Raw genomic sequence first — 14240 nt, forward strand, 5'->3', positions numbered from 1 at the left:
AACAGCTTCTTTTAAGCGACTGTGTGATATATATATTCTCATACATTAAACGTGTGACTATCAAAGTACATTCGCATATTGGATATGATATTTGTGAATCTTCACAGATTGTTCTAATTGCATTTTTTATTTCGAACAAAGCTTCTTCGTGTAGTTTGCTTTCAATAATCATCGATGTTGCGCTTCTATATGCCTGTTTATTGTTTCTACTACTGCTTTCTTTCACTTATTATGAAATTTTATAGCCCATTATAATACTAATATATGCTCCCTAACTATAGATATATATATAAAGTACTTGATACAAATATTGTGAATTTGCAACGTGTCATAACATTCCACTTTATAAAACAATTCGATTAGACTAATAAAGTTTTGTAGAAGAATAAAAAACTATCCATCAATTCGTTTTTAAATTTATTAATTCCAATTTTACTTAATGATATTGTCTCTCAAGTTATTATTCATCTCAAAATCAGTTACGAAGAAGATTCGTAATCTTAGTGTAAAGATTAATAGATATGTGTTATGTGTGTATTGTATTGGATATATTTTTATCTAGCGAAATTTTCTAAATTTTATTTGTGCTTCAAGCAAAGTATCTTGTTTTGTTTCTGGTAACGTCAACAATCCAATGAAAAAGAAAACAAAGAAGATTGATGCAGTGGCATAGAAAAAAATGGGAATATCAGAAGCAAGTATATTCTCGATATGGTGATCAGAATGGTAATCAGAAGGAAGTATACAAATAATTTGCACCAATATTTCAACAATGAAAGCAATTCCTATGAAAATTGGTTTAACAGCTAATGGAAATGCTTCACTTAAATATGCCGAAGAAGGACCAATGAAGACTCCAACGAAGAACTGGAATACGAAGAATAAGTATAAAACTGTTGTCATTCTATCGTCGTTTTGCCAATCAAGGACGTGAGTATCAAATTGTAAAGCTATTCCAATTGCAATTCCTCCACATATTAGAGAACCGAACAACATAGGTTTTTTACGTCCAATATAATCTATTATGAATACGTAGAGGGCCCATGAATATAAAAGTCCACACTTCAACGGAATAAGTCATACTTGAAGCAAAGCGAAAAGCATAAGTAGTTAAATATGAATAACTCAATGCAACCAAACCACGATATATACACAGCTTCAATAGAGCTGGTAAACCAGAAACTATACTAACTCCAAGTGACATTTTTTTGTTATGTGCTACATATGCTTTGTGTTCTTCCAGTTGTTGATAAGTTTCATATATTGTCACAAATGGACGTTGGAGACGGCGTAAAGAATCAAATGCTTGATTTTCTTCATTACGAACTAAGTAAAATACTGGTGATTCTATGTATAAAAAGAAAACTATTATGAATGCAAGAACACCACAAGCAATGCTTAGTACTTCTATCAATTGCAACATACTATATGCTCAATCTGAATAAAATCCCCTTTTCGTATTAAATATAGAGCATAAGTACATGCCCAATGCGAAAGGCATTGCTTCAACGGATGAAGCTATCATGCCACGCGACCTCTTTACTGATTCCTCTCCAGCCAACACCAATAAAGGTATAAATAGTAGTCCACTAGCAATGCCACCAAGAGAGATTGCAAACGCTGAAAGTATGCGAAAACAATACCACTTAATTATGAAGTATGATTAAATCAATTAAAATATAACTCACATATAATATTTTCTTGTTAATATAGCTACAGACAATTGCACTAAACACCGTTCCAATAATTCCGCCAATAAACCAAGAGAGACCAAGATATTTTTCTGGCAACAGGAAATTATACGCTATTTGCATGCATCCTGACATTAGTACAAGCGCGGCTGTAATAAAATGGAAATGTATTATATATGTCAGATATGGGTATATGGGTACCATATATTTCATAACTATATGTATATATGTATATAAATAAAAATTAATTTTTAATATCGAACTATAGTTTACATCCATAAAACATAATTATGTGAAATAAGTACCAGTGATGCGCCGTAGAAAGATTTCGCAAGTTCCAAGTATTTATATGCAAATGATTTTAACATATCGGGTAAAATGATGTGTTATGTCTTATTCGCCGCTAAAGTTAAAAATTTAAGAATGTTGTCATGTAGGTCCATAAAAATTAGTACATTGATCATATGGTTCATATGGTTCAATGGTTCATTTCCTCTAACAGTCACTAAATTGATAATCAATCATTGAAATGTTTTGCTAAATATCCCCCGATCAATGACCAATCTCTTGTTCTTTAAGAAAAACAGAAGATTAGGAACAAGAGGGAATTATTGTTTACAAACATTTGCCATTTTTCGGGTAGATTCATAATTCCATCAGTATTGAACTTTTGTGGTTTAACAGTGAAAAACTTGGCCAAGTAATTTTCAGTTAGTCTGCGGTCAGCCAATTTCTTACTATTAAGTGATTTCCGCAGAAACCAAAACAAGTGATAGTCCGATGGTGCAAGCTCCAAATTATACGGTAGATATATCAGATCTTTCCAAAAGATCTTTGTTTTGATTTATCAAAGAAGAAAATTTACTCATTGTAAATTTTCATCCACGTTTTTTAGACCTGGGCGACAAGAATGTATATTTGAACATTTCTAGGCCCAGCGATCACTCATTCCATCCTTATCGTAAGCCCCACAAATTTTTTGACATATTTTTGCAGTAGTCTCTCATATAGAGTATTTCTTCAGATGTTTAACTCAATTTCAATTAATCCTGTGATATGTACACACTATCTAAACAAATTCAAATCTTCGAATTAAGTGTCTCAAAAAGAATCGGAACCCGAAAAGCCGAAAAGTTATATTACAAAATATTTAATTGATTAAATTATATATATCGAATAGTGTTTAGTGTCAATCACTTTATTACATCACATATGGGGTAATCTTCATATTTTTATCCAGTTTGTCAGTTTACAATCTATCTGTAGTATTTTATCTTTACTTCAAGGTCTTAATCAAATGTTAGTTTATTGCAGTTTACCTGCATTTTATACTTTCTATAGTTAGTTATATTTTTGTGTTTAACATTGTGCAATTATAACAAAATATATATGAATATATACATATATATATATGAATTTATTTTATAGTTAAAATCTATAAAACTAAATATTTATTTGTGTTTTAATTCTTAGAATTGTTAACAAATATAATTTTTTTAAATCTAATCTAATCAAATGAAGTAAACAATATGAAGAAGTACACAATAAGCGTTCAGTTTAATTACGGTATTTCACATAATGATGACGTTCTTTCGTTGAATCAAAAAATTTCACAAAACGAATAGATGTACCATATTAAAATATCAGAAAGGAATGGGAACGGAACATACCTCTATTTATTGAAGATTACCTATAAGATCCATATGGATCTTGTGTGGTACACGGATGGCTTCAAAACTATGGAAGGAGTGGCGGTGGGAGTATACGGAGTTAAACCAGAAAAGAAAATATTTGCGAGTATGAGTCAAGAAAACTCTGTTTTTCAGTCTGAAGTACATGCAATTGAACTATATCTTAAGATATATAAAGAGAAACTTGTCACAGAAAAACAAATATATCTTCTCTGACAGTAAATCGGCACTCCTAGCACTACGCTCATTTGGAGTAACCTCAAAACTAGTGTGGGAATGTCTTCTACTTATCAAATTCCTTGCTGAAAGGAACAGGGTTTATTTAATATGGACCCCAGGGTACAGCGCATTTGAGGGAAACGAAAAAGCAGATGAACTTGCGAGAAAATGGGCGGCTTCATATTGGACCACAACCATTCTGCGGTCCTTCATGGAGCTTTTTCAAAATTATGATTAATGAGTGGCTGGAAAGAGCAGCTCAGACTGATTGGGTTAATACAATTGCCTGCAGACAAGCCAAAAAACCCATGCCTTATCGTTAAAAAGCCAGAACTAGGAAGCTTCTAATGTTGAACAGAAATGGCATCCGACTTGTCACAGGAATACTCACTGAACATTGTGGAGTAAATAAGCATATATCGAACGTAGGTGTTACTAGAGACGATAGCTGGAGACTTTGTTGCGAAGAAGAGGAAACAGCAGAACACATTCTGTGTCACTGCGATAGTTTTGCGAGACTCAGACTTCGATACTTATCCACTGCCTATCCAATTATAACAGAATTAGGCAACATCTCTCCAAAGGACATAATGGCGTTCTTAACTGCTATTCATCTATGGAACTAAAGTGGGTAAGTCACAATAATCCTCAAAGGATGCAGTGACGTGGTGACAAGTTTCCAATCCATCTTAAAATCTAATCTAATCTAATATATTAATACATGAAATATAGTTTTTAATAGTTGAGTTGTTGTTTTTAGTAAACTATTTATTTAAATAGGGTGTTTTAATACTTTATGGTATGTATTGATTTTTTATATATTCGTTAAGTTGAGTAGTCATTAAATTAAGTACTGATCGACAACTGTACAATGATAAATGATAATATATAAAAGAATTCGGAATAAAATAATTTCTACAAAAATATTAGTCTAATATTTCGTTTATATGATCACGTCCAACTTTTTCAAAACGTTTAGTGTAGGTTTTACGAGAGTAACAGGATTACAGTCGCAGTATTAAGTGACTTAACACATATATATAATATAATAAGAAGTTTCAAGTTATAAGCCATTATTGAACGAGCGAATATATTGAAATTGCAAGAAGTCAATATACAATATCCCAATTTTTTTGTTGTTTACCTGCTCCTAAGCATATTAATTGCGGATTATATTTTTGGTGACGCTGGAACCATCCATTCTTCGCAAGTACACACGATGTTGGTTGAAGTTCTGGTGGATAGTCAATATAATATTCTGCGTTTTTTTCATAATAAGACTGTTTTGTATTCATTTTACTCGTTGACTTCATTGTATTTTTATATCCTCAAAAAAGAAATTGAATTAAATTTAACAAAAACAAAGACTTTATTTTGTTTTTAAAATAAATCATATAACACTTCGGCGCACTTGGACATTTAAAACACCACCATAAATAAAATATATTATGGATATTATTTAATATTTTATTAAAAATCAATTAATTGTAAACTTCAGTTCTCGTCATTTGAACTACAACTGCACAAAACATAAAAAGCATTCGTAATCTGAAGTAAATAAAATTTGATATTATTTTTATCTCTTCGCGATTAGAAAAAACAATGAAAAATTGCGTTCCAAATTAGCAAATTGAAGAATATACATATATCATATATATATATCTTACATATATTACATATATCTCTGAGAATTAAATGGTGTTTTATTTTATAACCTATCAATTCAAATGAACTGAAACAGGTTATAAGACCACAGTTTGCATGGTATATTTAAGTTTATTTTATATATCAGATATTATTCTGTTTGGATTAGTTCCAATCTAATGAAAGGTTTTGTGCCTTGGAAATAATTATGTTGAAATGTGACAACAAACTCCAGCAAACTAACATATTGTTGACACTACAGAGAGTTCTTTATCTGAGATATGATTATCAATGTTAAAAGCAATTTTCGCTGCTACCATAATTTAATCCATATAAATACAATCAGTTTCATTCATTCATTCCATACTCCGTTAGGAGTTTGAGGATACAACAAATAATCTCCATCTATCCCTATTTTGCGAAATCTGCGAAAGTTCGTTAAACGATTTGCCAGTTTCGGTATAAGCTGTTCTTCGTCATGTTGTTGTTGGCCTGCTTCTACGCTGGGTTCCCTGGGGATTCCATGTTAACGCTGCGTGCGGAATATCGTCATAAGGTTTGCGCAGGGTATGGCCTATCTACCTATATTTTTGCATTTGAATTTCAACATTAATAGATGTTTGGTTAGTTTGCCTCCAGAGTTCTTCATTTCATATCATTCTTGGCCCCATATCTTCATTATGTTTCGGTTGATGAACATTTGCAGTGTCTTTTTAGTCTCCTTCGTTACAAGCCAAGTTTCTGATCCGTATAATAAGACAGACTTAACGCAAGCATTAAAAATTTTTATTTTTGTGTTTGTGTGAATGTTGTGTTGTGAATGTTGTGTGTACGCCATATATTTCGTAGCCTTGCGAAAGCTCCTCTTGCTTTTTGTATTCGATTGTGAAGCAGATTGTATTATTGGATTTAATGCGCATAGATTCAGTTTTTCTTATATTTATTTTGAGACCGACTTTCGAGGTTTCGTTACGCAACTGGGTCAGTTTGGACTGCATATGCTGGTGATTTTGCGAGAGCAGGACGATGTCATCTGCATATTCTAGATCTTCAGGGGTTGAGTTATATCTTCAGTTGATGCCTCTATTTTGAGTATCAAATATTTTCAGTACTCAGTCTAATACTACAATAAATAGCAATGGTAATAGGATGCGGCCTTGTTTAACACCAGTGGAGGAGTCAAAGGAGTCACTTAACTTTCCGTTATGTAGCACTCTGCATTTCGATTGTTTGTAGCTTTTTCTTATAATGATTATTATTTTTTGTGGCACTCCCGTCCTTCTAAAGGCTAACCATATGCAGTGTCTCTTGGTAGAAACAAAAGCTTTCTCGTAGTCGATGAATAATGCATATAAAGTGCTGTTGAATTCAATGTTCAATAATGATTCGCATACTATTTATGTTGTCAATGAGCGATTTAGCCGGAAAGCCGATTGTTATTTGCAAAGTTATGTAATAATTGAATCTAAAATGCGATTTAGTATTACTTTGGTTAAAACCTTGCTCACAGCCGGGACAAGTTCTATTCCTCTCCTGTCAGAGAGGTTACCCTGTTTTAGTATTTCTGCTATTATCGATTCTTTCCCCACTAAAACGATTTCTTTATTGTTCCAAATATCTCCAAAGAGAGAATGTAGCACATCAGTTGTGCAATCGACATCAGCTTTCAAACATTTAGCTGGAATATTGTCGATGCCAGCAGATTTTCTATTTTTAATGAACGTATTGCTGATGCGATTTCTTGTTTAGTTGGACATTTATTACATATATTGCGTAATGGTCGCCTTGGTTGACCAATTTGCGGCATATCGTTATTAGTTGTTAACACATTAAAAGTCTTGTTGAAATGGTCGCGCAACATCTTTAATTGCTCCTCCTTCATAGTTATAGAATATAACTATATATAAACTTCTTAGGTTTTTTTTAATCAGTAGCATCTCTTTTTTTGTCTTTCTGGTTTCAACTAAATGCCAGAATAATGCGCTTAGCTATTCTCTATTATTTCTTTATTCTTTTCTTAGCACCTCAATAGCTGCTTTTAAAATGGATTGTTTTGCGTTTTTAAATAGATTACATATATCTGTTGCATTGTTTATTTTGGGACGTTGTTCAAATTTAGTGCGCAGTGATTAAGAGAAGTTTGACTTAATATTTTTTATTTTATTAAAACTTATGATGGAATCTATAAGAATTAAACTTACATATATTTTCTTGTTAATAAAATTACGGTTAATGGCACCAAATACCGTTCCAATAATCGCACCTATAAACCAAGAGACACGGAAGTGGTCGTCGATGTGGTAGAAACTATTCGCCATCTGCATTCCTCCTGACATAAATACTAGTGCGGCTATAAAATGAGAATTGTTAAACGTGATATATTAATCATATTCATTAAAAAATATTTTCATAAAATAATTGATTTGTTAGTGGGGCGTTACTTATCCTAATGAAAGCATATACAATTATTTAAAGATATTTAGTTAATTAAATTTTAAATTAATTATCAACTAGAGAGATAAGTTGGTAACCAAAACCATTGAAGATATTGGTTCTTTAAGCCTCTACATAAGTTCCGCACTTCTCCTGTAGAGTTCTACATAATTCAATGTGTTTGTGTCAAGTAATGTTGAAAAATGAAAGTATGACTTGTCATATATGAGTAGAAATAACTCTCAAATCTTACGATGACATATTCGGAGAGACAGTCTTTATAATTTGTTACACATTTTTATTTGTTGGAATTACAAGCAGATATGTGTGTGTAATATTTGTTTTTTATTGAAAAATTTGTTACATACTTTACTCTATTTCATTATTTCGGATTTCGACATCACATCTAAGCAAATAACAATCTTATTCGTTAAGGGGACGGTATTGAAAGGACCACACCTTCCACTAAATTATACTGTGCGATATCTCCAAGTAAATGTGGTACATAAAAATATATTCACCAAAATAGTATGTGTCGAAATTGTTGTTTCTGAATATTTCAATGTCTACAAATAATCAAAGTTATTATTAGATGAAGAGATAAATCTAAGAAAATTCAGCTTTATCTAATTCAGTAGTAGTCGCAGTTATCTACAATATATTATCATATTATATTAAAGTATGATAAAGCAAGAAGAGACGTTTGGACTTGAGGACAGTAAGTTATTTCAACTTGTCATGATGGGATATTGTTTTTATAGGCTGATACACTTAAATATTTCAATTGTCCTAATTATAAGAATTTAAAAACTAAATAATTAATAATTTCGTAGACAAATTCATTGAATCAGTTGTATAAATAATAAATAGTTTTAGTGTTAAGAATTATAAAATCTATACTCGTAATATTTCTCCAATCGAAAAAGTTCTTTTTTTAATTACTTTGTACAAAACAAAACATACCTCCGTCAGCAATCTTGATTAGAATACTTGATATGATATATAAAATTAATTATCAGACTGAAATAAAATCATATCAACAAACAGTGCAAGTGACCTTTATGATTTTTGACATTCTAATAAGGAGAATTAATATAAATGCCTTGAAAATGTAAGAAAAATTAAAGAGAATTTTAGATTTCTTGCTGTTTGAAGATATGGTTACAGAAGTATGTATCTATATGCATATTAATAAGCTGATGTTTTCGATGATTACAGAAACTTGAATGAAGTTGACATCTTGACATGATTTGTGTAGAGCTTATAACATACTATGGATAAGCAGATAAGAATAGCGATTCTGAAAAACTTTTCTCAATATGCTTTATAAAAATATTGCATGGTTATTGAAGCATCCCACTTAAAAAATAATAATGTTTTATTTTATGCGAAAAGTGGCGACAATTTGTTACTTATAGTATAATAATATTTAATATATTAAAAAGAAATGATACGCAAAATGTTTTTATAAATGATATACCGCATTTTGGTAATTCCTTGTAAATTATTGAAATAAAGTTTTTGATGATATTCGTTTTCTTATAATTAAAGTGATATTTTCCTTTAGGTACTTACTAAATGTAACTTCATGTACATATGTATGAACATGTAATGTACACATTAAAAAAATTTAGAAGGATTATAAATATCCTCAACCAGTCAGCATATGAATAATTTAATATAATCTGAACTCTATTGTAGTTTAATATACTTGTTTTGTCGTCCAAATTATAGTTTTATGTTTTGTAAAGGCATGGGATATACAAGATCAACTATGTTAAATAAAATCATCTGTAATTTTGATAAGAGGGATGGAAAGAATTACTTCCTGCTTTGCAGAAATACATCTCACTCGAATGCATTGAAGCCAAACACCATTTTCGCACCATTTTGGCATCATTATTTCTCTGACGATGCGCATTTCATGATGAACTGAACCTTAAGCAAATAAAATGATCGGCCAAGCAGTATAGAAAATGTTTAACTGAATTAAAAAGCATTTCAACACTGACAAAGAGAGAATCTTTAGTGCGGAATTAGCGCTGATGTGATCAGTGGTGATATAGCCTTAGATATACTACCACAATCAAATCAAATCGAAACCAAACAATTTCTTATTATTCCAACAGAATCATTACATGTTAACTTTTGACAATGTAAACTCTTATGTTTAGCTTATTTCGATGTTGTTTGAAGGATGTTAGTTGGTGTTCTAACTAGGACATCTTATAAATTAATGTATTGTATATAATCCGATTTTGTGTTTATTAATCCATCAGTTCATGGATCTCATATTTGTTTGCAAAAAATATTCTTTACTAAAATAGCTGCAATTCTATAGAGTTATATAGTTTCCTAAGGTCGTAGCACCATATCTGTGTTATTTTATTATCTACTGTTTTCTAACTGCACTTACCATAACACTAAAATTAGTAATATAAGCCATTGTATCGCAAGCTTGTCAGATTAAAATGCATAATTGCATATTTTTCACCTGCTCCTATGGAACTGCATTGAGGGATATTGTTTTGGATTCGCTGGAACCATTCTGTCTTTGGTGAGACATACTGTGGTGGAATTGTATATTGTGAGTTTGGATTGTACGTTCGCTGTGCTTGCGGTGGGTGGTTATCATTATATGGTGGATTTTGCCCATAATGTATGTGGTTGCTTTATATCCAACGTTTAATTTTTTTTTTTATCCACTGTTAAAAAATAAATGAATTCTACGAACTTAACAACATTTCTAAGTTTTTAAATCATAAGAAAAATTTTTCTAAATAAATTATAAATCATTTTAGTTAATTTAAAATGTCACATTGAGAGAATATATATTTTATATATATGCTTTCCTATTAAATATTTTTGTATTAATAATAAATTTTTTATAAACTTCACTCGTTCTCGTTCGAACTAAAACTATTCGATTAATTCAACACATTCGCACTCTTAAGTATATTAAATTTCCAAAACATTTTTATCTGGCTACGACAATAACAATACCACAAACTAACCATTAATCTTACTCTCCAAATTGGCAAATGGGAGAATTTGTTAATAATTTTTATATGTATAAAAAATTGCATAAAAATGTTTCTCTTTTTTCCATAAAATACGAAAAAATTATGCGCTAAATCATGAGATTCATAATTTCCCGGTAAATGCAGGAGTAGGTTGGATTCACTATTATACTGGGTTGCTGACGAAGACTGCCACAAAGTAAAACGCTCTATTTTGTTTATTTTTTTTAAATTTAATTTATTTTGGTTCAACAGCTGCGACCGAAATGGTTATCTGCCCAGAGCTTTAGTGGTCTCTTCAAAATAATTTCTCGATAGATTTGGGCATTTATTTTTACCCCACCGTTGATGAACACGAATTGAGAGCGGCCATCAGCTGTCCCAATCGGTGGCGCCTGCTTTCTGGCCGCCATTTGTATGTTTAACAAACCTTTCGGCCAAACGAACCAACACTTTGGCTCTTTCGACTCTAACTTTTTTTGTTTATCGGTGAGATCATGCACTTTGTTCGACTGCAATGGCTTTAGAGCGAGCATATTTTTCAAAATGTGTTGCATCTTTCCTCACTACATGTTCAGCGTCTTTGTTATTTGATTGCAGCTACGACGTGGGTTTCACTAAATTCGCTTCTTCACTTTACGAATCATATCTGGTGTTGTTTCTGTTTTTTTTGTCCACTTTTTGAACGTCGCATAACGCTATCAGTATCAAGGTATCGAGCTATGGTACGAGACACAAATGATTTGTTCACATTTGACTGTTAGAGGGCTCGAACGATAGTTATTTGTGTTTTTCCAGCCAAATATGAGACAATTACACTATCACGTTTGAAATCCATCACATACAACTTTTTTTCTACACCATAAAAATCAAAATGCCTTCACACATTCGTAAAGAAGATAATGTACCGTCAAAAGAATTAATTTTGAGTCATTAATCTGTCATTAATGGTTTGACAGTTAGATCTGTGCGAAGTTTGTTGATATTTTCGTCAACAACTCTGTAGGTATGGGAGCAATTGCTTTAAGGTCGGTTGTGATAGAGTTATCTGGTATTTTAATGGCAATAATAAATTTAGAATTATCATAAAGCATCCTGCTTAACTTTAACAATTTTAATTTGAAGAAGTCAATTAAGTCAATTTTGTTTCCAATTATTTCTTCGGTGGTTGGAAAACTTGAATTCACGATATTATGCTTAGCTGAGGCAATACTATCCTGCTATTGATTTATGTAAGACTCTGAGGTCTTAATTTTTAGCATTTGCTCTGAATAAAACAAATATTTTGTAAAATCATTATATCTGCCCCCAAAGGAATGTTTCATGTTACGACTTCCATTAAAGTGGTTTCTGATCATTATTGGGTTATTCATATTGTGTATTAACATTTCGTTATTCTCATTTATTATCCATGTTTCCATATGTTTTCATTTCCATATAACCATTTTTAAGCTGTACCTGCAATATGAACTTAACCTATTTTGGAGCTGTTATATTCCGCTGGAGTAATCGATTTCATTTTTGATTTAAGTGTTTCTATTTCTCTCCAAAACAATTTTTTATGTACTAAATCTAATGGTTTTATATTTGACTCTATAGCTTCAACTATGTTTTGAATTTCTTGTGGATTAATTATGTGCACAACGTTAATAGTAGTGTTAACTATTTCAACCTCTGTAAGTATAATTGTAGTATATCGAGGTTGTATCGGTTTCAATTTCGTTCACCCATATTGCTCCGTTAGGGAGTGCAATCGTCAAAATAAGTATTAGCATTGGAAGTATTACCTGAACATTTAATATACCGATGTTTGAATGGTTTTTTAACAAACTTCGTTTCTTCATCGTGTCTAAGTTTTTTATAATTCGTTATATACCCTATTTCTCTATTTTCTTCATATTCTTTCCTTTTCTGATTGTGTTCCTCGTAATTTTCAGTTTCAATTCCTCTAAAGGTTTTTAATGATGTCGTGGTGTATTTGATGACAGTTTACTACAGTTAAAGGTGTACATTTGATTGTACTATGGTAGGAAGATTATAAAATTTTCTGTGTGTTCATAGATAGTTTCTCTTCTAAATCCAGAACTCTTATATTCACGGTAAGTGTACTATTTAATTTCTATATATCTGAGTTATCTATATGAGAATTTGGCTTTGTTGCTTGTTGTTGAATTTGTTGTTGTGGCAAGGAAGTCCTTTATAGCAGCTGAAATGAAGTCATTATCAAAAATAAATGCCTTAACATAATCTTTAATGGCAAACAATTATTTGATCTGATACATTATAGTCCGATGATTTCTATCCAGTGAATAAAACTTTGAAAAGCTTTGAAAATTTATCGATGAATGTTATAAAGTAATGCTTGTTATTGGCATAGGTATCGATGTGAATTACTTTATTTATTATAAATGGGGTTTCTGTAATAAAATACTTTAGTGTCATTGGGTTCCGACATATTTTGCAGAGGTATAAATATGGCAGTTGTTAAGAAACCTTTCAATTTTGGGTTATAAACTTTTGATTTAATCCCTTCATATTTTGGAGTGTCCTGTTTCAAATTTGTGGAATAATGTGATTTGCTTATTTAATAAATAAAGAACGAACATTTCATATATATTTATCATTTTTATTATTAAATATATTTATAAGATTGTGTTGTAATATCTTATACAAATTATCGCATATTTCTGTAAAAACTGCTATTCTTTCCGTTATAATATATTTTTTCACCACATACGGAATTTTGTTATTTTTCATGTCTTCTTCTTTGTCAATAAGGATACGTTTATTCGAAAAGATTATATCGAATTCCCTATCGTTTCTTTAAAATTATTTGGGTTTTGAAGTGATTTTTAATTGTATCTGAAACTGAAATATGATTAATTAAGTCTTTCGTTTGAGAATGTATTATACTGTTTGCGTTGCCTGTGATTGGCCTGATTGATCCTCTGTTTCTTCAATATTTGTGTCTTTTATAAAGAAATGTTTATTTAAAATTTTTCCCAAGTCGTTAGTCATTATAAGACTTATTTCATTTGTGTCTTTGTTGATTAGACTAAGATAGTTTTTTATATTATTTTCTTTTCCTATTATTTTATTTTTCTATTATATATTCTATTTTTGCATTACATTCTCACATTTCTGGAAATCATCTCTGTAATCTAGGGTTGTTTATACCCTTTCCAGAAAATTGGGTGCGCATTCAGAGAACCCTTTGAATCATGTATATACTTATGTATATGTATATCTGAGAATTAAAAGGCAATGTATAGGTGATGTGTAATGATTCGATTCGAAATTTTTGTATACACATGCATCATTTTTGCACTTGGACTTAAAGACAATAATATTTAATATTTCAAACTTTGTTATTTAATTAAATAAAATTCATAAGTTGAAAGTTAGAACCACTTTTATTTATTTAAAGGATATATATATTTCATCTTATGATGTACGAATCAAGTACACAGATGGTGACACCTTTAATAAAGGTCAATAACAATTTTAACTTGATCTAATAGGAAACAATTTACGAAATTTTA

The 14240-nt window shown here is 30.8% G+C and overlaps 1 protein-coding gene across 1 annotated transcript; it reads right to left on the minus strand.

Annotated features, from left to right (window-relative positions):
- Positions 1 to 456: 456 nt before the first annotated feature.
- Positions 457 to 4923, minus strand: LOC119672331. The gene is made up of 3 exons (XM_038083347.1): positions 4746 to 4923; positions 1689 to 1840; positions 457 to 1620 (listed from the first exon to the last, which is right to left on the minus strand). The coding sequence occupies exons 1-3, from the start codon at positions 4912 to 4914 to the stop codon at positions 1540 to 1542; spliced, it is 402 nt and encodes a 133-aa protein (XP_037939275.1). The 5' UTR covers positions 4915 to 4923; the 3' UTR covers positions 457 to 1539.
- Positions 4924 to 14240: the final 9317 nt, after the last annotated feature.

This window comes from Teleopsis dalmanni, chromosome 1, assembly GCF_002237135.1.
Source record: "Teleopsis dalmanni isolate 2A chromosome 1, ASM223713v2, whole genome shotgun sequence".
Lineage (NCBI taxonomy): Eukaryota > Metazoa > Arthropoda > Insecta > Diptera > Diopsidae > Teleopsis > Teleopsis dalmanni.

Coding starts and splice junctions, on each gene's coding strand:
- LOC119672331 (XM_038083347.1), bottom strand. CDS start 4,914: ATGAAGTCAACGAGTAAAATGAATACAAAACAGTCTTATTATGAAAAA. Junction 1,841..4,745: donor ATTAATATGCTTAGGAGCAG/GTAAACAACAAA, acceptor ATTTTATTACAG/CCGCGCTTGTACTAATGTCA. Junction 1,621..1,688: donor TTAACAAGAAAATATTATAT/GTGAGTTATATT, acceptor GCATACTTTCAG/CGTTTGCAATCTCTCTTGGT.